Source organism: Mustela putorius, unplaced genomic scaffold, assembly GCF_011764305.1.
Source record: "Mustela putorius furo isolate JIRA1106 unplaced genomic scaffold, ASM1176430v1.1 tig00000738_pilon_pilon_pilon, whole genome shotgun sequence".
In the NCBI taxonomy this organism is placed as follows: domain Eukaryota; kingdom Metazoa; phylum Chordata; class Mammalia; order Carnivora; family Mustelidae; genus Mustela; species Mustela putorius.
In genome coordinates, this window is record NW_025421463.1 from 134136 (window position 1) to 155396 (window position 21261).

Here is a 21261-nt window from a genome sequence, read left to right on the forward strand (position 1 = left end):
GGAGAGAAGCTGTCTCCTTGCTGAGCACGGAGCCCGACGCAGGGCACCATCTCACAACCCTGAGATCATGACGGGTCCTCGACTGACTGAGCCCCCCGGGCGCCCCAGGACACGGACATCTTGGGGTCTCGGTCATTGTGTTGAGACACCCCTGCCCCCCCAGCAGCACCTGGTCCCCACTCAGCCCTCAGCAGACATCTGTGGCAGGCATGGGTGAGCAAGGCCTTTGCCGTGGCACCCCGTGGGGGTCGGCTGCACCCCCCCAACCCTGGTCTGGGCCCAGGGCCATCAGGAGATGCTGGGAAGTCTGGCTTGCGTCCCTGACCTGAGTTTGGCAACCCCAGACATCCCCAGGGAGAGTGGTTTCTGGTGGCATCCATTCCCCAGTGCCCACGGCTGAGACCTTTCCCCGGGGTGGACAGACGCCCGGTGCTCTGCTGTGCCCCCCGCGGGGCTGGACGGTCAGGAAGGCAGGGCTCACCCGGAGCTGCCGGCCACAGCTGGAGGGGGGGAGGGTGTGTTAACCAGGGCTCTTGGACTCTTCTGCTGACTCCAAGCCACGAGTCAAGGAAATGGGTTCTTTCTGGACATCGATCTGTCCCGCCTCTCCAGCACCCCGTGGGAAGTGGAATTTGAACTGTGTAGGGGCTGAGCGGCTGTGTGTGGAGGACGGAGGTTTCCATCAGCATTCCAGCTGAGTTTGGACACGTTTGCTGTTTGAAAACTGGCTCGGTTTCCCTACAAACCGATAACGTAGGGGGGGAGCCCCCTTCCCAGCCTCGAGGCGCGCAGGGGCCAGCTCTCCCTTCCACTGCCAGGTTCTGCCCCGCGGCCCGGGTATCCTGCCCCACCCTCGGCCCCCCCCCCCACCACTCCGCCTGGGCGGGGCCCTGCCTCTGTCCCCCTGGGGGCAGGGCCCCACCCGTCCCCACCTGCACAGCCTCTCTTGAGGAGACCTCCTGCACCCAGCCTCCCTCCCTCCGTCGGATGTCTCTGTGTCATTAGGACTAAATCATAGTCCTGTGTTGACGATGTCATCTTGGAGATATCGCCGATGGACGCCCAGGCCACAAGGTGCCGCCCGGCCCTCCAGCACCCCCGCAGCACCTGCAGAGAGGCCGCTGTGAGCCCCAGATGGGCGCACAGGGAGCCCTGAAGTTCCCACCATGGGGACTGTGGCTTCTCAGGGTGTGGGTGTCCTCAGGGCTCTGGGAAAGCTGTGTCCCTCCAGGACCAGGGGAGGTGGGCTGGGGCCCAAGCGGCCTGAGTGAGGACCCTCTCCCAGGCTGCGTCTCACGGTGGTCCTGACTCACCTCCCAAGCGGCCACTAACATCCTTCTGAGCCCACGCCCCGGGCCCGGCCCCTGACTCAGAAGGGTCGTGACTTCGCTTCAGAGGTGTTGGAGGTGCCCTTGTTGAAGGGGCTGAGATGGGCATCTGGGCACTTGGTGCTGGTGGTCAGCTCCGTGGACCCCAGTCCCCATGGCATCCAGGGCCCTCTGGTTGGCCTCCCCCAACCCCCATCCCTAGTCTGCGCAGCTCAACTCAGTGAAGTTCACCTGAGTTATGTTCCTTCGGCGCCTCCTGGGTCCTCGGCCACTGGCAGCAAGGGCCACCACGAGGGCCTGGGGGTGCAGAGGGCACTTTGCCACCAGCAGCTCCTGGTCCCCTGAAGTTCACGGGCTGCAGCTTTCTCTGGAGGCCGGAATCTGGCGGGTGCCCTTGGTGTGATTCAGATTGGCTCCGGGGCTTCCCTGGGGGCCTTCCAGCGGCAGGAGTGCTTCTCACGGTTTTAGAGGCCAGAATTCTGGAATCAAGGTGTCACGTCCCTTCCGACAGCTCTGGGGAGGGTCCTCATCTCCTGCAGCTCCCTGTAGCCTGGGTGGCCCTGGGCTAGGGGCCACACCCCTGGCGTCTGCCTTCGTTCCTTGCACATGGGGTAGGGACGTGGGACTGCTGGGGCTGCTCCTCCGAGGCGGCTCCATGTGGCCGCATCTCTGCCGCGCAAGGCCGTGTTCACTGGTTCTGGTAATCAGGATGTGCACATAACTTTCGGGGGCCACTGTTACCTGCCCTCAGGGTTGCCTACTGCCTGTGCCCCCCACGGCCTCCTGGGCATGAGGAAGCAGAGGGTGCGGAGGGGTCCTTTCCTGAAAGCAGGGCTCCTCGGGTGCAGCGGGCCGGGGGCTGGCTGGGACTGGCTGGGCCCTGTGCCTGCTGGAGCCCTTCTGCTTTGAGCATGAGGCGTTTCAGACGCGCACTGATCTTTCCGGTCAGCCGGGTTTCAGCCCTCCGGTGCACGGGTGACTCCGGTCAGTGGAGCTGTGGGTAAGCCCGACCCGTTTTTCTTTCCTGCTGGAATGCAGTTTTTTATTTATATTTTAAAAAATGGGTGTGTCGGGGTTCTGGGAAATTGCTCCAAAGACAATAATGAAGTCATTTGAGAAGGCCCAGAGAAGGCCCAACCCGGACGAGCCTGCAGTGGTCGGGGCTTCCGGCTGCCCCTTCCTCCCGGTGCGGGGGCCAGGCAGGGGGGCCGGCAGGTGTCTGTGCTCTTTGCAGAGGCCTTTTCTGGCAGCCTTGCCTCCTGGGGGAGGAGGCTCCAGGGCAGAGACAGTCACCGGGAGGTAAGAAAAGTCAAATAGGGGAGGGAGGAGTGGGAACGGGCTGTGGGGGGCGGGCGGATGAGGCCTGCAGTGCGCCAGCAGGAACAGCGGCCGGCCGGGCCCGGTGCTCAGCTGAGAACTTGACAGAATCCTCTCCTTCCACCTTGACACCAGCCCCCGTCAGCCCCCTGGGGCTAGGGATCTCTCCAGGGCAATGCCTGGAAATCCTGCCTCCGGGGAGGGATTTACAGCTGGGGAAACTGAGGCACTGGTGGGGAGCCTGCTGGGGACAAGACAGCTCTGTCCCTGGCACCCATGCTGGGGGGAATTGCTGAGGCCCTGGGTGGGCGGAAGGAGGGAAGGGCTAGTTTTCCTGGAGTTTAAGCATCTCTAATGTCCCCTCCCCTTTTTTCAGAGACCCTGAAGCGTCGCCGGCCCCTTGCTCTCTGTGCTTCTCCTGGGAGTGAGGCTTCTGACACGAAGCACACGTCTGGTTCTGTGGTTCTGTCCGTTTTGTTCAGCTGCAAGAACCTTTCGCGACCTGACCTCCGCCGTGAGGACGGGCCAGCGGGCCGGGGTTGCCGTCAGGTTCCGCGTCCTTGTGTACGAGGACGTGTCTCCAAAGCCATTTCACGTCGGAGCTGCTGGGCCCTGCGCCCTCTCCTGCCGCTCCGTCCTCCGCGGGCCTTATGGATCCGCCGCCCTGCCCCAGCGTCAGGCCTCAGGGTGCCTGGAGTGCGCCTCCCCTGGCGTGCCCTCCCCTTGCTGCCTTTGGAAACTATCATTTTTCTAGTTCGAAGCCCTTAGCTAGATCTTCAGACTAGAAGGGAGTTGTCGTTCTGTTTATCGAACAACTTAAGTCTTCAAATTTGTGCGCACCCTCCCCCTCGTGGGGCCCGTCCCCAGACCCCCTCCAGTCCCGAGTGTCTCCGCCATCTGGCTGTGCCCCCTCCTGGCTGGCCGGGACCCTGTTCGTCTGTCTCCAGCCCCGAGCATTCCTGGGGGCAAGTTCCGAAGCTGGCTGTTGGCAGATGCTGGTCTGAATCCCCATCAGTGTCTTCTTGCTTCCGGACCCGCCCTCCGCTCCGTCCTGCCGTGACCATCACACACCTCCGCACGCACACCCTCCACAGCCCATACAGGGCACACACGCATACACATACACACATATACACAACACACATGCACATATCACACACCACACACAACCTACACATCACACCCACGTCCCCTACGTCACACACACACCACACACTCACACCTCATGCACACACACACCGTACGTGCACACTTGCACACATGCCTCACTCTTATGCCATCTGCTTCCTTGGTTTTGTTCGCCCGCCGGTTCTCTCTATGGTGAGACCAAGGGGCTCGGCCTCCCCCTCCTCGCTCACAGACCTCCTGCCGCAGCATGGTGTCCTGATAGCCGGGATCGGGCTCCTCCTGCCCTTTCTGGGGCTGAGTGGTCGCCCGGCCCCTCACGCCACAACCCCCCAACATCTGGGCAGGTCCCGCTCGAAGGCTCCCACAGCCAGGCACTTCTCTTCCTTGCGTTTTTGTTACGTACAAAAAATGGTAATTTTGATACCTTCTGCCAGGCCTCAGTTTCCCCGTCTGCAAGATGGCCACATAGACAGCCCCCTTACCTGGTGCTGTGGGGTTCAGAGCAGTAGGGAAGCAAGTGCGGGGCTGGCCAGCACCCCCCCATAACCCCGTGTTTCTAGTGGTCACGTTGCAGGCACACCCTGGCCTCCAGCCCAGTTTTTCCCGGGGATTCAGCCCCCTCAGCTGGAGGGTCTGTGGCTCTGACACCGAGCGCTGGGGCCCTGGGTAGGCACGCAGTGTCCCCTCACTCCCAGCCCCAAGGCTGGTGTGGGACCGGCATCCTGTCGCAGGTGTGTGCGTGAGGCCATGGGGGGAGGGACCTCGGCTCCTGCCAGCTTGTTTTCATGGTCAAGAATGGTTTCAGGCGGTTGGAGGGACTCTCCAAAATATCTGCTTGGGGTTCTGCCTTTGTGGTGTGAGCAGGAGACTGCGCGTGGGTCCCTTCCCTGCGGGGGCTCCTGGCGTGGCGCGTTACTATGCATTATTGAACATGGGTGTCGGCTTGCGCAGGTGAACCCGATCCCGGGCATGGGGGCGGGGCTGGCAGTCGTCGTCTGGGGGGCGGGGCACGTGGTAGGAGCAGCGAGCCTCGTCCCACAGTGGAATGGCTCAGAGCAAGTGTTTGACTCCAAGCAGGATGTTGGGATGCGAGAAGCCCACGCTTCGTTTGAGAATTCCCAGAAAAGGGAAGAGGACGTTCACTCCGGATAGGAAGTCTGTCTGGGAACACTTGGAGTTCATCCTAATAGTTGTTTCTTAGGAGAACTATATCAAAACTTAAAGATGTGGGGCTCACTAAGTTCGATCCAAGTTCGTTCCCTAAAGTGAGAAGATTTTTAGTGTTAAAAACGATCTTATCGCCTCTCTTCCGAGCTCCGTGCTTGAAATGGGCCACGAGGGGAGTGTGCACGCCGTGGAAGTGGGAGAGTGCTACACATCGGGGCCCCCCCAACCGAGGCCTAGCTCCTAGACCTGGCCAGCACCCCACTGCATGGGACAGACATCACAGAGGAAGCGCTCATGGACGGACGATCATGTAGTCCACGAGCCACAGTGGCGGTTGTGGGAAGCACCCTCAGGAGACCTGGGGTCACGGAGTGGAGGTCCCAGACCCCCGACAGGGGACGCTTTCCAGGCTCACCCAGGTCATTGGAAACCCCACTCAGATCTCTCACTGGCCTCTTCCGAAAAGGCGTGTTTAACTATGAAAGTAATTCTTTGTGTGTTACGTCAACGTTTTCCCAACACCGCGTGAATCAAATACATGAATTATGTAGGTTTCACAGTTTCGTGCAAGCATTAATCACTGGCTTGGACCCAGGGAAAACCTGGCATTTCGTGACTTCATTTCAGGAGCATTTGCCGTGTACCTGCCACGTGCTGGGTATCGTCGGGTGCCCCCTCTGTGTCTGGCCCCCTCTGTGTGCCGGACATTCCTAGGCTTGGCTCCAGCAGCCCCTGCCCCCGCCCTGGAGCGTGGGGAGGCGGCCAGTGTGAGCCCAAACTGGAACTCACTCTCTAGAGGGAGGCTTTTGGGCCCTTTAGCATCTGTCGTGGGACCCTGGTTCTGGTCAGGCGAGCAGAGGAGGTTTGCTAAGGGGAGGATGCCCAAGACGGTGTTGCATCTAGGGCCAGGGAAGCCACCCGCAGAGGCCAGGAGAGAGGCCCAGCCCCGTGGAAGATGGTCACCGCTGGGTTATCTTTGTTCGTGGTGAACACCCACCCAGAATGTTGGGGCCCTTGCATTAACCCGTTGCATCCCCCGACTGCCTCGTGAGGAGGGAGACCGTGTGGCTGGAGTGTGGGGTGTGTAGTGGGCAGATGTGGTGTGCATGGGGCCAGGAGTGTGGCTAAGGGCCAGGCCCCAAGGCTGAGGGGGGTCTTCACGGAGCCAGTACCTCGCAAGGCCAACCTTCTGGAAAGCTCTGTGGCGTTATGTGAGGCACAAGCAGGTTTGTAAGTCAGCAGGTGTCTGGCCTGGAATCAGGGCGTCTGTGGCGAGGTTGCTGTGATTGTGCGGATGGGGGGAGCTGCATGGCTGGGGGTGCGGGCCGCCATGCAGGTGCATGACACGGGACCCCAGGAGGCGGCTGGGCGGCACTGAGGGGGAGGACGGGGGAGCGAAGGGGGTGGCTGGCTCTGGGCTTGACCCCCCTGGACAGAGGGTGGACCCCGGGGGATGGGGTTTGAGGTCTGGGCTTTCTGGGGCCGTGATTGGTTGGTTGGGGGCCGGGCCCAGAGGAGGGCACCTGAGGCCTGGCCATGGGGGGTGGGACGCTGCCTCCTTCGCTGGCCTCCGGACCAGGCTGGGGAAGAGCGCTCCTGAGGCCGGAGATGCGAGGTCTCTGGGGTGCAGCCCCAGAGTCAGATGCTGCTGCCCTCGGCACCACACGCTGAGGCCAAAATTTACTGCGATCGTAACTTTAGGACGAACGTGGAGGACTGCTGTAGTAGGTTAAGTAGTGCCCCCGCCCCCCGCCACTCGTATCCAGAGCCTCAGGATTGTCCTCGCTTCCAGATAGGGTCTTTTGAGTCGTATTAAGTTGAGCCTCTCAGGAGGAGAGCCTCCTGGAGTTGGGGTCTGCCCTAAATCCGGGGACTGGGTGTCCTTGTTGGGGGGGTTGGATTTGGGACACAGGGCAGGTGTGCAGGTGCAGATGGAGGCAGACAGTGGAGATGTGGCCACGAGCCTGGGAGCCACGGGAGGCAGAAGGTGCTAGAAGGATTGGGACCATCCCCTGGAGCCTCTGAGGAGACCAGCCTTGCCCACACCTTCATTCTGAACTCCTGGCCCCCAGAACTGTGAGAGATTACGGATTCTGTGGTTTTAAGCCACCAAATTTGTTGTGAGTTGTTCCGGCAGCCCTAGAAGATGAATAGAATCGGAAATGAAAAAAACAGCAACCCAAAAGCGTTACGGTTAAATCAACACAAACCGCCCCACGGGGACCTGGTTTTATTTACAGCTTATTTAACATCACATGATCTGCAAGGAGCGGGACAGGGAGAGCCCCGTGGTACTGTCTCCCCCTTTCTGTGCACAGCGGCTGGCGGGTCCCCGCGAGGCTGTCCTTCCTGCTCCCTCCGAGGAAGGATGTCTGCGGCCGCGGAAAACTGCTCTGGCAGCCGGAATGCCGAGCAGTGGCGTTGAAGTCGGATCTGCCAGAGCGGCCGAGCTCTCTGGGCCGCGGAGGACATTAGAGGCCGGGTGAGGGGCGGGGCCCTCGGGCCAGGGTCCGCTGAGGGCAGACCTCGTGGTCCACAGCCATGCCGAGCTCGGGAGGGCGGTGGGGGTGGGGGCTTCACACTCGGCAGGTAGACGTGGGAGCGTGGGAGCGCCTGGCCCGGCCCCGGGGGCGGATTCTGGAACAGCTCGGGGCGGAGCCCTGGGGGAAGGGCCGTGCCGGGCCTCCCTTTGTTTGGCATCAGGGTTTGGGGAGCACACCCTGCCCTGTCCCCGCACGGTGGCTCTGGTCCAGGATACACTGTGCTTGGCCACCGACATGCCCACCTGGAACTTGGAAAGCAAACACTCCCAGATGTCAAACACATTTCTCCAGCAGAGATTAGAGAACGTGAAGTGTACCCAGGACAAACACTGCAAGCAAAGGGCGGAAAATGGGCGCAGAGAAGTTAAGAAGGCCCCAGGCCGTCCACCCAGGGGAGGCGCGGAGCACTGCTCCGCAAGTGTGTGGGGGAGGGTGTGTGTGTACGAGCAGGTGTGCGACAGAGTGCGAGCATCGTGATGTGTGACACCATGTGTGCACATGTGTGAGGGCACACGTGTGTGCACAGGTGTGTGCTGGCGCGTGTGAGGGTGCACTCGTGGGACGTTATGAGTGCGTTGTAAGGGCGTGTGCAGCTGTGTTAGTGTGTGTGCGAGAGTGCATGTGTGTGTGAAGTTATGAGTATGTGTGAGGATACGTGTGGGGGGTGTGCAGGCACACCTGAGTCTGTGTGTGTGCAAGCACAAGTCTGTGTGGCGCTGTGGCGGGGCCCAGCGCCGTGGCGGGCAGAGCACCCTGGTAGCGGGAGCCGACTGGGGGACAGCAGTGCCTTCGAGGGTGGAGCTTCGAGGGGGTCTGGCGGGTCGGTGGGCTTCTGACCTGTTCCTTTCGCTTCGGAGCAGGGTGCGAACCAGGCCTTTCTGTGAGCACTTGCCTGAGGGGCAGCCCGGCCCGTGCCCGTGGGGAACAGGTGCGTGGGCTGCTGGGGCTCCGGGCCTCAGCCTCCTTGCTTGGCTCGGCGGGGCTGGAGGGGTGGGCTCAGCCCCGGGGCGGGGGCGTTCACTGGCCTGCTGGACCTGCGTGGACATGGGATTCGGCAAGTCGTCAGCAGTGTGCAGCCCCCTCCCCTGTTTTTGACGGGGCTCAGACTGGAGGCACCTTTGCTGAGCGAGTTGTGTTTTCTGGGACTGTTGCCACCGGTGATGAAGCCGGGGGGGTCAGTCGGGCAAGGAGGGGAGGCACACGTGCTCAGGAGCACCGTTTGTTTCCCGTGCTCATCACAGGTCCGTTTTGCCTGTGCCCCCAAAATAAGCTCCTGGGAGGATTCCGTCGGGCGACCCAAAGCCTCTCCTTAGTCTGTCGGTGACCGCGCTGTCTGAAACCTGTGTGTCTGCGTCGCCTGCCTGAGACGCGCTCCTGGGCTCTGCGGCGGGCTGCCTTCTGAGGAGCCGCGTGTGGCGGCGGGCGTGGGGGGCGCAGGGCCGTCCTCTGCTGTCCTGTGTCCCCGCTCCGCGATGGCCAGCCCTGGGCCGACTCCATGCGGGCTGCTCATGGCGTGGGACTGGCCCCAGCAAGGGCGGCTTCTCGGCCGAGGGGTTGTGCTGGGACGACCTGGGGGCAGGGTCCCAGCTGGGAGGCGTCAGTACCCGGCTTGCTGGGGCTGCAGAGGGATCGGTGACCTCCCACGCAGAGACGCCAGTGAGCTCGCTGTGCACACACATGCAGGTGACGGCCGTGTGAGCGCCGCGAGCTCCCGGACACCTGGGGCACTTGGCCCGCGACACCCTGATCACGGACGTCCAGTCCCAGATCTGTGAGGAACGAGTGTTGTTCGAAGCCACCGGGCCTGCGGTGTTCTGTTAGTCGGCCCGGACGGCCGAGACAAGGCTGGGGGCCCCGGTGACAGCCACTGCCGCGTGAAGGCTGCCGTCGGTGGGCAGCAAGGGGACTCGGGAGGTCTGTGACCCGCACCCTGTCCTGCTGGCCCTCATTGATATTCGTGACCGTCTGCGGATGCAACATTTCTGTGTGGCCCCAAATACAGGAACAAAGGCAAACCTCAAGCTGATCGATGTCGCCAATAAGACACAAAGGGACGCTGGCCTCCCCCGAAATAAATGCACAGAGGGCACCTCTGTCGTTGGCCACAAATGGAAACTCTCACAGGGCGCTCGCACCTGCTGCTGCTGGGGGCCACTACGTTCTGCCTCCTGTTTGGAGGGCAGCGGTGAAACGCTTGTCATAATTATCCGAGTCTAGACTGTGTCCCCTCTGCCTCAGTGCGGGGAGGGCCTTCCTCGGGGGGCACGAAGGCCAGGCCAGCACGGAGGGGCCAGAAGAAATTGGCAATAAAAGAAGCTTTAGAAGCACCCAGTGGGTCCGCTGGTGACCCGTCTGCCTTCGGCTCAGCTCATGATCTCAGGTCCTGGGATCGAGTCCCGCCTCGGGCTCCCTGCTCAGCGGCAAGCCTGCTTCCTCCTCTCCCTGCTCTTAAACTCTCTCTCTCCCTTTTCAAATAAATACATAAAATCCTTTAAAAAAGAGGAAGTAGCAGCAGAAGCTATAAATAGCTTATACACAGCGACAGTAGCGCCGGTGGGTCGTCCGCAGGGTATCGAGCAGCCGTGAGCTGTGGCAGAAGCCCAGGCGCCGACGGGAGGATCTCCAGGGAGAGCCCTGGGCAGAGGGGGCAGAGGCCGGCCAGCACCAGCTGGGCATCCAGCGTCCCCAACTCGTTCCATGGTGGGCGTGCAGGAGACCGCTGACAACTGGCACTCTCCGTGCCGTGTTTTTGTGTAATGATTTTTTCTTAGATGTGAATACCGTACTCTCATTTTATTTTTTATTTTATTTCTTTATTTTTAAAGGATTTTATTTATTTGAGCGATCGAGCGAGCTCACAGAGGGAGAGGGAGACGCTGACTCCCCGCCGAGCAGGGAGCCGACACGGGGCTCGGCTGGAGGCCTCCCGCAGGGGTAGCCTGGGTGCAGGGCGCTCCCGCGGCTCCCCGGTCTCCCTCTGCTCTGACTGCGCGGCCGCCGCCCCCGCACGGGCGCTGAAGGGGCGTGAGGACCCCTGTTGGTCTCATCACTTCCAGCTGATTCTCTCCTAAGAGAGGGTCCTCACGGCTGCACTTGACTCTGCCCCCCAGAGGGTGGGGACCCCGCAGGGCTGGGACGGGGATGGGGCCCCCTGCGGAGGAAGCCCCGGGCGTGATGCCAGCGGCACAGTTCTGGGAAAGCCGGGTCCCACAGCGTCTACACCGCACCTCGGCCCCCGGCCCTGCCTTGCGCCTCCTTCAGGCGGCGGCCCTGGTGGCTCGGGGCTCGAGGCTCAGGGTGACGTCCCCCGCCTCTGTCTCGTCCTGCAGGAGAGCACTGCGAGGTGAACACGCGCTCGGGCCGCTGCGCCCACGGGGTGTGCAAGAATGGGGGCACATGCGTCAACCTGCTCATCGGCGGCTTCCACTGCGTGTGTCCTCCCGGCGAGTTCGAGAGGCCCTACTGCGAGGTGACCACCAGGACCTTCCCGCCCCGGTCCTTTGTCACCTTCCGAGGCCTGAGGCAGCGTTTCCACTTCACCGTCTCCCTCACGTGAGTGTGGCCCCGCGCCCCTGCCGAGCTCCTGTCGCGGGAGCGTCATGGGTCCCTGCGGCGCGTCTGTCCGGGTGCCCGCGGGGCTGCGTCTGCTGGTCAGGCCTGGCTGTAGGACCGGCTGGCTGATCAGGGGGTGGGGGGCTGCACATCGGGAATGGGGGACCCTGGGGCAAAAATGAAGACTTTCAGGATGGTGGCCGTGGAGGGCTGAGCCCGGCATGGGTCCCTTACGGTGGCCCAGGTCACACAGCGGGAAGCCAGTCCTTGCCTTTCGGGTCATGCCCACTCGCCGACACCTGGGTGCCTCTGACACCCGGCGGCCGGAGGTGGAGGGCTCTTGGCGCCAGACGGAGGACTCGGCTGGGCTTCCTGCCTTGCGTTCCGGGGCCCAGCGGCCCAGAGGCCCCCCTCCCCACCTGGGATCACGGCGTGGGCTTATCGTGGGCTCTGCTCTCTCTGTCTGCTGATGTTTCTCCAAGAGAGTGGAGGTTTAACTTAATTGTAAAAAAAATCTATCATTTCTACTTTAAAGATTCCATCAGGTTTAACTTAGGGAAGGGGTGTATTTTTTGTTTGGTCTTTAGTGCCGTTGTTTGGGGACCCTTACCGTGGTCTTCTAGTGGGAATGTAGCGCCCCAAGTCCTTCGAGCAGGCACCCCCGAAGCGGCTCCCCTGCAAGCTGCCCTTTGAGGACAGGCTCCTCTCTGGAGATCCTGCCCCTGAATGGGTGAGGGGTGCAGCCCGGAATAGTCGGGAGTGAGGTCAGATCTCCTCAGTGAATGGCCGGGACGCAGCCCCGCTGCCCCAAGCCCCCTGGAGCCAGGAGTGGCTGCATCAAGGGAAGAGCTGTCCCTGGGAAGTGCAGTGAGCGTGCTGGGGACAGAGCAGGACAGAGCAGGACAGGGCAGGACGCTGGGGACGGGGCAGGAGGTGGGAGCCAGCTTGTGCCAGCATGAGGGCCACGTGGCGCGTTCCGAGCATTAAGCGCGGTTGGGCCCCCCGTGTGCTGTTTGCTCTGGCGCTTACTGACCACTTGTCATGCATGAGACGCTCTGGGTGACATTAGGTAAGTCAGAAAGGATTTTAGAAATGTCCCTAGGGATCTTAAATCCAAGGGGGCAGGACCCTGGGTGTCAGAGCTGGGGAAAGGGCCCCATTACGTGGCGATCCCAGGTGAAGCCCGCTCTGGCTCCAAGGGCTGAGCCGTTGGACACGGGGTTCAGGCCCGCCGAGCTCTCCGCGTAGGCGTCCCCGAGCTTCCCTTCAGAACTGAAAGGAACCTTTCTCTTCAGAGCTGCTTGAGGCACAGGGCCCACCTCGGCCTCTCCCTGAAGCACTCACTCTGAGTCAGGCCCTGTCCCCTGTCTGGACATTTCTCCCTTCACGGTCCCCAGCACCTTGGTCCTATCCTCTCTCCATGGTGACCTGGCGTGGCAGCGCCGGACTCATCTGCTTGACCCGAGTCAGCCTGAGTCCTGCCAGGCCTGCCCACTGCCGGGGGTAAAGCCTGCCCTTCCCAACGGGATGCAAGTCCTCTGTGGCCTGGGCCCTAGTCCCCCCCAAGTCCGGCACCTTGTGCCCTGTGATGGGGCCGCCCTCCCTCGCTCGTGGCCTCACCCAAGCTTTCCCACCTCCTGCTGGCCCACCCACCCCCACTGCTTCCTCCGGGGGACCCCTCCCCAGGCTGGACAGTACGTGTGTTCCAGCTCTGGCTGGGCAGGTGGTCACTGCCCGCTTGTGCACTCCCCTCCCTTTGGTGTCCCTGCCTGTGGGGTCAGGCTGCCGTCAACCCTGGTGCTCTGTCCGCACCTGCCAGCCATTGAGCTGAAGGTACAGGGGCTTTTCTTCCTATATCCTGACGCCCCAGGTGCCCCGAAGTCAGCAGGCGCTCGGCCGCTTCTTCCTGGCCAGTGACCTCAAGATGCCAGCTTTAATCAAATAAAGCGCTGTGATCATGGAGCCCAAGTGGGAGCTCGAGGCCTGGTGTCTGACCCGAAGGTGCCACCCCCTTCCTGGGGCCCGAGCGGGGAGACAGGACATGGGAATCTCCTCGGCTCTCCAGGACTGCACTGTAGGTTCCTGTGACTGTAACAGCCGTCCTGAGACTCGGGTCACCTGGGGGCCCGCGGTTTTGAGGTTGTTGCTGTTTTATTTCGACCCACAGTCCGCGGCTCTGCCCCATTCTGTTAGAACAGCCAGTGGGGTCCATGCCTGGGCCGTGCTGTGAGGGCTTGGGGTGCAGAGGACGTGCCTGGCTTTCGGGACTTGGCCCGGCCCACCCGTTACCCAGGCTGCAGCAGGAGCACATGGCGTCCACCTTCGGCGTGGATGGCTCAGCTGGGCCACGCCTGCCTGGCCCAGTGTCCTGGCTCTCTGCCCACAAGACCTGCCCCAGAAGGGCCACCCCATGGGCACGGCCTCCAAAACGAGGGCTCTGCCGTGGGATGGCTCTGGACGCTCTGTGCTCCACGTGGCTTGACGTTTAAAACATCACGCTCCCGCGGGCATCCGCCCTCCAAACCAGACACGTTTGTGTCTTCAGGCAGACGTGTCCCTGGCATGTGACGGGTGTTGGTTTGGGAGCATGTGATGTTGACATCTGTAAGGTCGTGGCAACCCTCCCCCCCCGGGGCATGGCTGGCAGCCTGCATCACATGCTCGGTAGTGACCGTGGGTGGCTGGTGGGGCCCCTGTTGGGGACTGACCTAAGAGGTGACCGGAAGTCCCGGGGGGGGCGGAGACCAACAGGAAGTCTGCGACTCCAGACTCAGCGACTAGAAAGTAAAGCATTTGATTCAACGTGCGGGGAGCTAACGGGACGCCCACTTGCTTGTCAGGTGCAGCGTTTTCAGGTGATCACCCTGCCGGCAGCCTGTGCGGCCCCGGTGCCTCCGGGAGTAGATTTTGAAGGAACGACTTCCAGAAACCATGGAAAGTCCTCCTAAAACTTGAGCAGAGGAGCCGCCCTAAAACTGTTCATTTTAGGGAACTCAGGGAAGGCTGGAGGCCCATGTCTGAGGCTAGTTCGAACAGACGCTCCTTCAGAAACAGAGAAACCAGCCTTGACCCAAAGGGAGTAGTTCTGCCCCCCCACCAGCCCCCCGATCCAGCCCACTTGGGACCCAGTCCCAAGTTCATACAGGACACCTTCTAGGGTCTCTGTAAGCGGGTGTCCGGAGGCGTGTCTGTGACGCAGGGATCGCTGGGTCTGAGGGGCTGGCCTTCCTGGGACCATGGGGTTGGGAGTAGGACCTCTGAGGGTGTAACTCTTGTTGAAGTAAGTGGCTCTTAGCTCTTCAGAAGCATGAGGTCTGACAGGTCTGTTTTATTTCACGAACCACTTTGTCAGTTAGTCATGCTTTCCACGCGTTCACCTGTTCAGCCCATCGTTATGAAGCTCTTCTGTGGGCCCCGTCTTGGGCTCCAGGATGCAGCACAGAATGAGTCATTCCCTCACCCTTAAAGGATCATAGATTCTTTTTTTTTTTAAATTTTTTAAAAAACATTTTATTTATTTATTTGACAGACATAGATCACAAGTAGGTAGAGAGGCAGGCAGAGAGAGAGGAGGAAGCTGGCTCCCTGCTGAGCAGAGAGCCCGATATGGGTCTCAATCCCAGGACCCCGGGATCATGACCTGAGCCGAAGGCAGAGGTTTTAACCGACTGAGCCACCCAGGCGCCCTGGGATCATAGGTTCTTAAACACAAATAAACAAGCAGGATACGTTCTGAAATCGACTGCATGATGTGATAGATTCAATGGGGCTGGGGGGACAGTGTGGGTAAAATGAATTACAGAATAAAGCACATTAGAGTGTCTCTGGAGAGATCTGCAGAGAGGGGGAAGATTTGGCAGAGGGAGCAGCAGGTGCAAAGGTCCTGGGGCAGAGAGAACTGTAATGTTTGGGAGGAAAAGAGCTGGTGTAGGTGGAGTCCAGTGGTGGAGACAAGGGACGAAGGCCCTGAGGTAGTCATCAACACAGCCTCCCTGCATGCGGGGACCGCGTACCTGTGTCCTGGTGAGCGCGCATGGGGGTCCGTTTCTAGGAGCTGAAGATGCCCGCCATGTGCTCCTGTTCAGACATCTTCGATTGGTTCAGTGGCTTTTAGGACACCATTCGGATGTCATCTATTCGTATTCTGCAGCCCGTGGAAACCAGATTCCTCTGTGCAGACTGGTTTGCTGCTTCCAGAAAAGAACATCGCTAAGCAGGTTTTATGGGCTGTCAACTGCTGATGAGAAAGATGAGTGCCGGGGCATCAGAGTCTTCCCTGTGTGTGGCCCCACGCTCAGCCGCGGCGGGCTGGCCGTGCCGCATCGTGGCCGCCTCTTGCTTCCACCGCCCGCATACCTTCTGCGCGGGGCTCATTCATTCTGTGACATGCTCCTGCTTGGTCCCACAGGTTTGCCACCCAGGAGAGGGACGCCCTGCTGCTCTACAATGGGCGCTTCAACGAGAAGCACGACTTCATCGCCCTGGAGATCGTGGGCGAGCAGGTGCAGCTCACCTTCTCAGCAGGTGGGCCCCCCCTCCCCCGAAGGAGCAGCTCCTTGAGCCCTGTGCGGGCACCTTGTTGGTGGGAACCACCCCAGTCCTGGGCAGCACCTTTTCCTGTGCTTACCCCTGTTTCCACTAGGAATCTGTGCTGGGGTGGGGAGGGGTAGGAATCCAGAACACATAGTGGTGTTCATTGCGGTGTGCTCCATGACACCGAAAATACGGAGGACATAGCTCAGATTTCCAGGTGGGGTGTCACTGTACGTCTTCCATCAGCAATATTTGAGAACCCGTTAACTGCGTTATCCTCACTGTCGGCACAGAGTGTTCTTCTGGACTGTCTTATTCGTGGCTCGCTAATGTGTGTTCTCTCCGACCTCCCCCCCCCCCCGCCCGCCCGCAGGTGAGACTACAACCACGGTGACACCCCAGGTGCCCGGGGGCGTGAGCGACGGGCGCTGGCACTCGGTGCAGGTGCAATATTACAACAAGGTAGGATGGGCCCCTCCCCCACGCGTCCCGTCTGTTTTAAGTCACTTATACTCTGCAATTTAAAAATGGCTATACTCACTGGAAAAGGGACTGAGGCAATGAGCATTTGTTGAGGGTGTGTGTGCTGGGGTGGGGAGACCTGGGGACCCCCAGGGGCCATCCCGCAGCACAGGAAGGCACGGAAGGCGATCACACATTGCGGCTGCCTTGGCTCGAGTCATTACTGGTGGCCTCGATTCCTGGCCATTCACATGTGAACCCAAAGCCCGAGTTATCCACTCTGACCTGGACATGACCCGAGGCAGAGTCAGAAGGGTCTTGGAGGAAATGCTGCGAAGCTGTAGGCCGTTCGGGTTTCGTTTTATTTGGCTGTGCACGGGCTTGTAGGGAGACACGTTAAGTGATTTCATCAGAATGCTGTTTTCCCTCGCTGTGGTTTTGGCAAATCACTTTTCTCTTTCCCGGGGAACTCTGGGGCGGCTCCCCCCATGGGAAGGTGAGGGACAGCAGCCTTCTCTTGGGCACAGGTGAGGAGACGGTGCCCCTGTGTCCTGGAGGGTCAGAGCCCCCCCCCCCCCCGAGGACAGGGCTGTGTCTCCGTAGTGTGGGGCCGAATCCCTCTGAGCTCAGGGCTCTTCTGCTCTTCTGTCTGCCTGGCAGGACAGATGTGGACAGAGCCACGCTCCCTGGGTTCTCTGTGGGATGTGGGCCGCTGCATCCAGCAGGAGCCATGAGGACAGATTGATGGCAGAACTCCTCTGAGGCTGACACCCCCCCAGGGCTCCTCTGAGGCTGCCACACCCCCCCCCCCCAATGGCCCTAGGATGGGGACTTGGAGTTAGTGGTTTTTCTGGCCTGGATGTATCCAGGCTTTTGCTGAAGTGTCGCCCGTGCCCTTGAGTAGAGAGAGGGAAGGTCAGCGCTAGGGTACCTCTTATTTCCCGCCTCTGCAGGGCCAAGAGGTGTCGCCACCAAGCACGTCCCGCCCCATGGTCTGGCCCCTGCGGGCCTCTGAGCCAGCCCCGTCTGCCTCTGGGCCTTACCCCTGTGGTGTTCACAGGACGCCGGGGGCCCACACTCTCTGGTGCCGTGTGCTTCTCGGTGGCTGTGTGCCAGCTGGGGTGCCAGTCCACCTGCTTGGGCCGAGAGGCCCGTCTGGAGCCCAGGTCCTGTCGGAAGCAGAGAAGGCCCACCTGTGACTTCTGCCTGCTTGCGTGGGAACCTGCCTTCCCAGGCCCAGCTGATGGCTTTGGGCTATGGCGCCGTGTCGGCCTTGGCATCCACGTTGGGGTCCCTGCACATAGCATGTTCTAGAATCACCTGTGGATGGTCCAAGAGCCACATGTCTCAGTTGAGCAGGGTCGGGACTCCTAGTGGGGTCACCTCTACTTGGGTCCTAATACGTTACCCTCGGCCGTCAACTATGTGCCGGGAGCACCCGCCGGGGACCTGCCCACGGGTAATGTCCCCCGACAGTGCACCCCTAGAATGTCCCAGAGGAGGGATCCTCCCGCCGGGAGCCGCGCAGGTGTGCGTCCTCATAGCCTGCGGTTTCCGTTCCCAGGGCGGCAGCGCTGAGCCAGGCCCTCAGCCCGGGATTAGGCTGCTCCTTTCCCGGGGCTCAGCTGCTTCCTCTGTTGCTGAGGTGATTCCACACGAGGAACCGAGTGGTTGTTGTCAGGCTTCCATGGTGGGGTTTGCGGGCCACACAGCTGTCTTGTGGGGGCGGGGGAGGGGGCATGTTGTTTCCACAGGACTCTGCGCCTGGGGCTCTTTTTTTTTTTTTTTTAAAGATTTTATTTATTTATTTGACAGACAGAGATCACAAGTAGGCAGAGAGGCAGGCAGAGAGAGAGGTGAAGCAGGCTCCCCGCTGAGCAGAGAGCCCGATGCGGGACTCGATCCCAGGACCCTGAGATCATGACCTGAGCCGAAGGCAGCGGCTTAACCCTCTGAGCCACCCAGGTGCCCCAATGCGCCCGGGGCTCTTAACGTCCCCAGATGCGGCCACGTTCTTCGGCGGGGTCTGCAGTCCCGGGATAAGGGGTGAACGTGACTCAGGAAATGGTCCTTAAGGGCTGGTGGCTCTGCCCTCCGGACCCTGGTTCCGTGGTCTGTGCTGACTGTGGCCCTTGGTGCAGCCCCACTCGCCTGGGCCCCCCAAGTACCTCAGCCCTGGGCCCCTCCCCTGTGCTATGCATAAGACAGCGTGTCCGAGTAGATCGGGCAGCCCGAGTGGGAGGCGTGGTGGAGAGTCCGAGGCCCGCTCCTGCACCCGCCCTGCTCTCCCGCTGCCCGGCTCTGGCTCACGTGCTCTCCCTCACCTCCTGTTTCTCCGGGGTGCGGTCTGCTGTGCATGTCTTGCGTCCTGTGTGGGAACCCACGCAGCTCCGTGGACCACCCCCCCGCCCGCCCCGAGTCTGGCCAGTTTGTCTTATCAGGCAGGGTCCTCACAGGAAGCGGGGAGCCCTCGAAGACCCAGCAAGGGCAGGATGGGGGGCGTCCTTGAGGGCTGGTGTGTGATCCCGGATGGGGGCAGCAGTCAGGCTGAGACCACCTTCAGGCCTGGAGGGACAGGCGGAGGGCAGAGCCCACAAGGACAGAGTCGCGGAGAGAAGCCACTTATGTGGGCCAGTGACCTCCCCGGAGGCCCTTCTGAAGGCTTGCCCTGCCCTCCCTCTGATCCCCTGTTGGGCTCCCATGGGCCAAAGCCAGCCAGAAGCCAGACACAGTAGGTAGGGTCCATGTGGGTTGGCCTCCGACGCAGGGAGCAGGCCAGAGTCTGTTTACTTTTTCTCTGCTTGATGACATCGTAGACAAGAACGTCCGTTGGGGTCATTTGCTCTCCATGAAGGGAAGCCGCGCGAGCGCTGGGTTCTCCCCTGGGAAGGTGTCTCTGAAAGCAGATGCTTTGCACAAACATGTTGGTCTTTGCCGGGCCTGGCGGAGCCCCTGCCGCACCTGGTCTGGGGCAGCTCGGGAGGACCGAGGACTGGCGATCTGACGGGCAGACGTGCGTTTCTTCTGAGGCTATTTTGCGGGATAAACGTGCACCACCAACGTGCAGAAGAGCGAGTGTGCCCGATGGGGAAGGCTGTGCCTCCCCCGGCCACCGGGAACTCAGGCTTGGGCACGGGGCGGGGAGAAGCACGCTCCTTACGGAAACAGCTCTCACGTGGGCGTCTCGTCTCTTTGTTCTTCCTGGAGAGACTCTGCGAAAGGGGGTCACACCCTCCCTGGGAGCCTTCTGTGTGCCTGGGGCTACTCTCACATGGGCCACCTGCCGGGGTCCTGGGGAGGCCCCTCACTCTGCTCCAGCGTCTCTCAGCCCCAGGCTGGGGACACAGATGTCATCAAGGGAATGTTCCGTGAGATCCTGGGGAAACAGGATGGCTCATCTGCCTTGGCCGTGGCACCGGGGAGTGTCTGCCCAAGCCAGTCGTGCCCACTAGCAGTCTGCAGGGTGACCTCCTGGCCGCTGGGCAGACAAGGACTGTGCAGGGCGTGGGGCTCGGAGCTAGAGCGGGTGCTGGGGGCGGGGTGTGAGCAGGGCCGACGGGCTGGGGATTTTGATGTTGGGGAAGAAGGGACTTAGGAGGGGTGCAGTAGGTGTCTTCGCCTCAGCACTGTTGGCACCTGTCCGTGGTGGCTCAGTCTCCGTCCCAGGGGCCTGCAGGGTGCTGAGCAGTGTCCCTGGCTTCTGTCCATTAGCGTCAGCAGCACCCCTCCGTCGTGACAACCAGAATTATCTCCCGTCCCTGTCACGTGTCCCTGAGGCCTCAGCAGGGGAGACTGCTGCGTTGTGTGGCCCCGCGTTCCCGGACGAGGCGGTGGAGCCCCTTGTGACCAGGCCGGTGGCACGAGCCCCGGTGGGCTTGGCCTGCCCTGGCCCAGGGCCATGTGGGCTACCTTTTGGAAAGCGCTGGAAATATTCCCATAGAGCGCTTCGGCCGAATGGAAACTCTCCCCTCCGCATCAGCGTCCTCGGCTTCTCATCAGGTGGAACATCCAAATGCCCGAGATTTCCATGACCTTGGGGAAAGGGGCCAACCAGAGAAGGGGTCGTTGGGAACTGCTCTCCTGGGCATTTCTTCAAATCATTCCTCACCTCTTGGGTCTGAGCCTCACCCTTAGAACTCCAGGTGTCCCGAGGGACGTGGGCGATGCTCGGTGCGGTGCGGAGGGATGGCCCCACACGCCACGCTCTGGGGTTGGGGAGGGCGTGGGTCTCTCTCTGCTTGACTGAATGTTCCAAAACACTCAAGGGCTTCAGAGGCGAGGTGTGTACTTCTTTCCAACACCGTGCACGTGGCAGCGTTCGTAAGGGTCACGTTTAATAGGCGGCGAGGCGGCGTTCCCTGGTAGAGCCCCGCCTCCAGAAACGCAGGGTCGTGCGTGCAGTGCGGTGTCGCGCAGCCATGAGAAGGGATGTGGCCGAGCTCTGTGTGCGGATGTGGAAGACCTCTAGGAACATGGCTCGAGGGTTTAACAAGGACACGGAAGACCAGGTTGTGGACGGGACAGTTTTTTTTTTGTTTTTTTTGAAAGATTTATTTATTTGTTTGAGAGAGAGAGAGAGCGTGCACCCAGGAGAGAACCTGAGCAGAGGGGAGCGCGGAGGGAGAGAGACCCGAGCAGACTCCTTGCTGAGTGTGGAGCCCGACCCTGAGATCGTGACCTGAGCCAAAATCAAGAGTCGGACTCTGAGCTGACCCAGCCGCCCAGTCGCCCTGGTCTGTCCATGTTTTAATTTCAGACTGCAGACTGTCAGAAGTTGCAGAGTTAAAACAAGAACTTATGTTCCCTCGGCCCAGGTGCCCCGTTGTTGACGTTTTTCCACTTTCACTTTACCATTCTCGGTCCGCCCTCCCCCAGCCCCCGCAGGCCTGTCCTCTCACAGGCTTGCATCTGCTGCTCCCAGCCCCTCGGTGGTCACACCTGTGTCCGGCGTCCCTGTGCTGGGTGTCGGCTGTGGCTAATTCCGTCAAGCCATCGGCGTGTATTGGTTGGCTTTCTGCTGTACCGAGGAGTTCTCTCTTCCTTCTGTGTATTTATATTATTGTGGTTTCACGAACTCCTGTTTTATTAGATGGATCATAATCTACTCCTTTCATTAACCTGATGTGCAGATTGTTTCCTGTTTGGCCCGCGTCTCAGACGTGGCAGTAGGGATGCAGGGGTAAGTGCTGGCCACGCGTAGCTCCGGGCTTTTGGCAGCTCCATGGTTTTTA

General features: G+C 61.0%; 1 protein-coding gene across 3 annotated transcripts in view; it reads left to right on the forward strand.

Annotated features, from left to right (window-relative positions):
* CELSR1 (cadherin EGF LAG seven-pass G-type receptor 1) overlaps positions 1-21261 on the forward strand; it is a 128768-nt gene that overhangs the window by 56180 nt on the left and 51327 nt on the right. For all 3 annotated transcript variants that reach the window (XR_006607761.1, XM_045083685.1, XM_004775466.3), the window contains exons 3-5: positions 10813-11035; positions 15444-15559; positions 15942-16030. Coding sequence is in view for 2 of the 3 variants with exons in the window: in XM_045083685.1 (XP_044939620.1) it covers positions 10813-11035; positions 15444-15559; positions 15942-16030 (428 nt within the window). In the remaining variant the exon portion in view is untranslated. The remainder of the gene's footprint in view (positions 1-10812; positions 11036-15443; positions 15560-15941; positions 16031-21261) is intronic.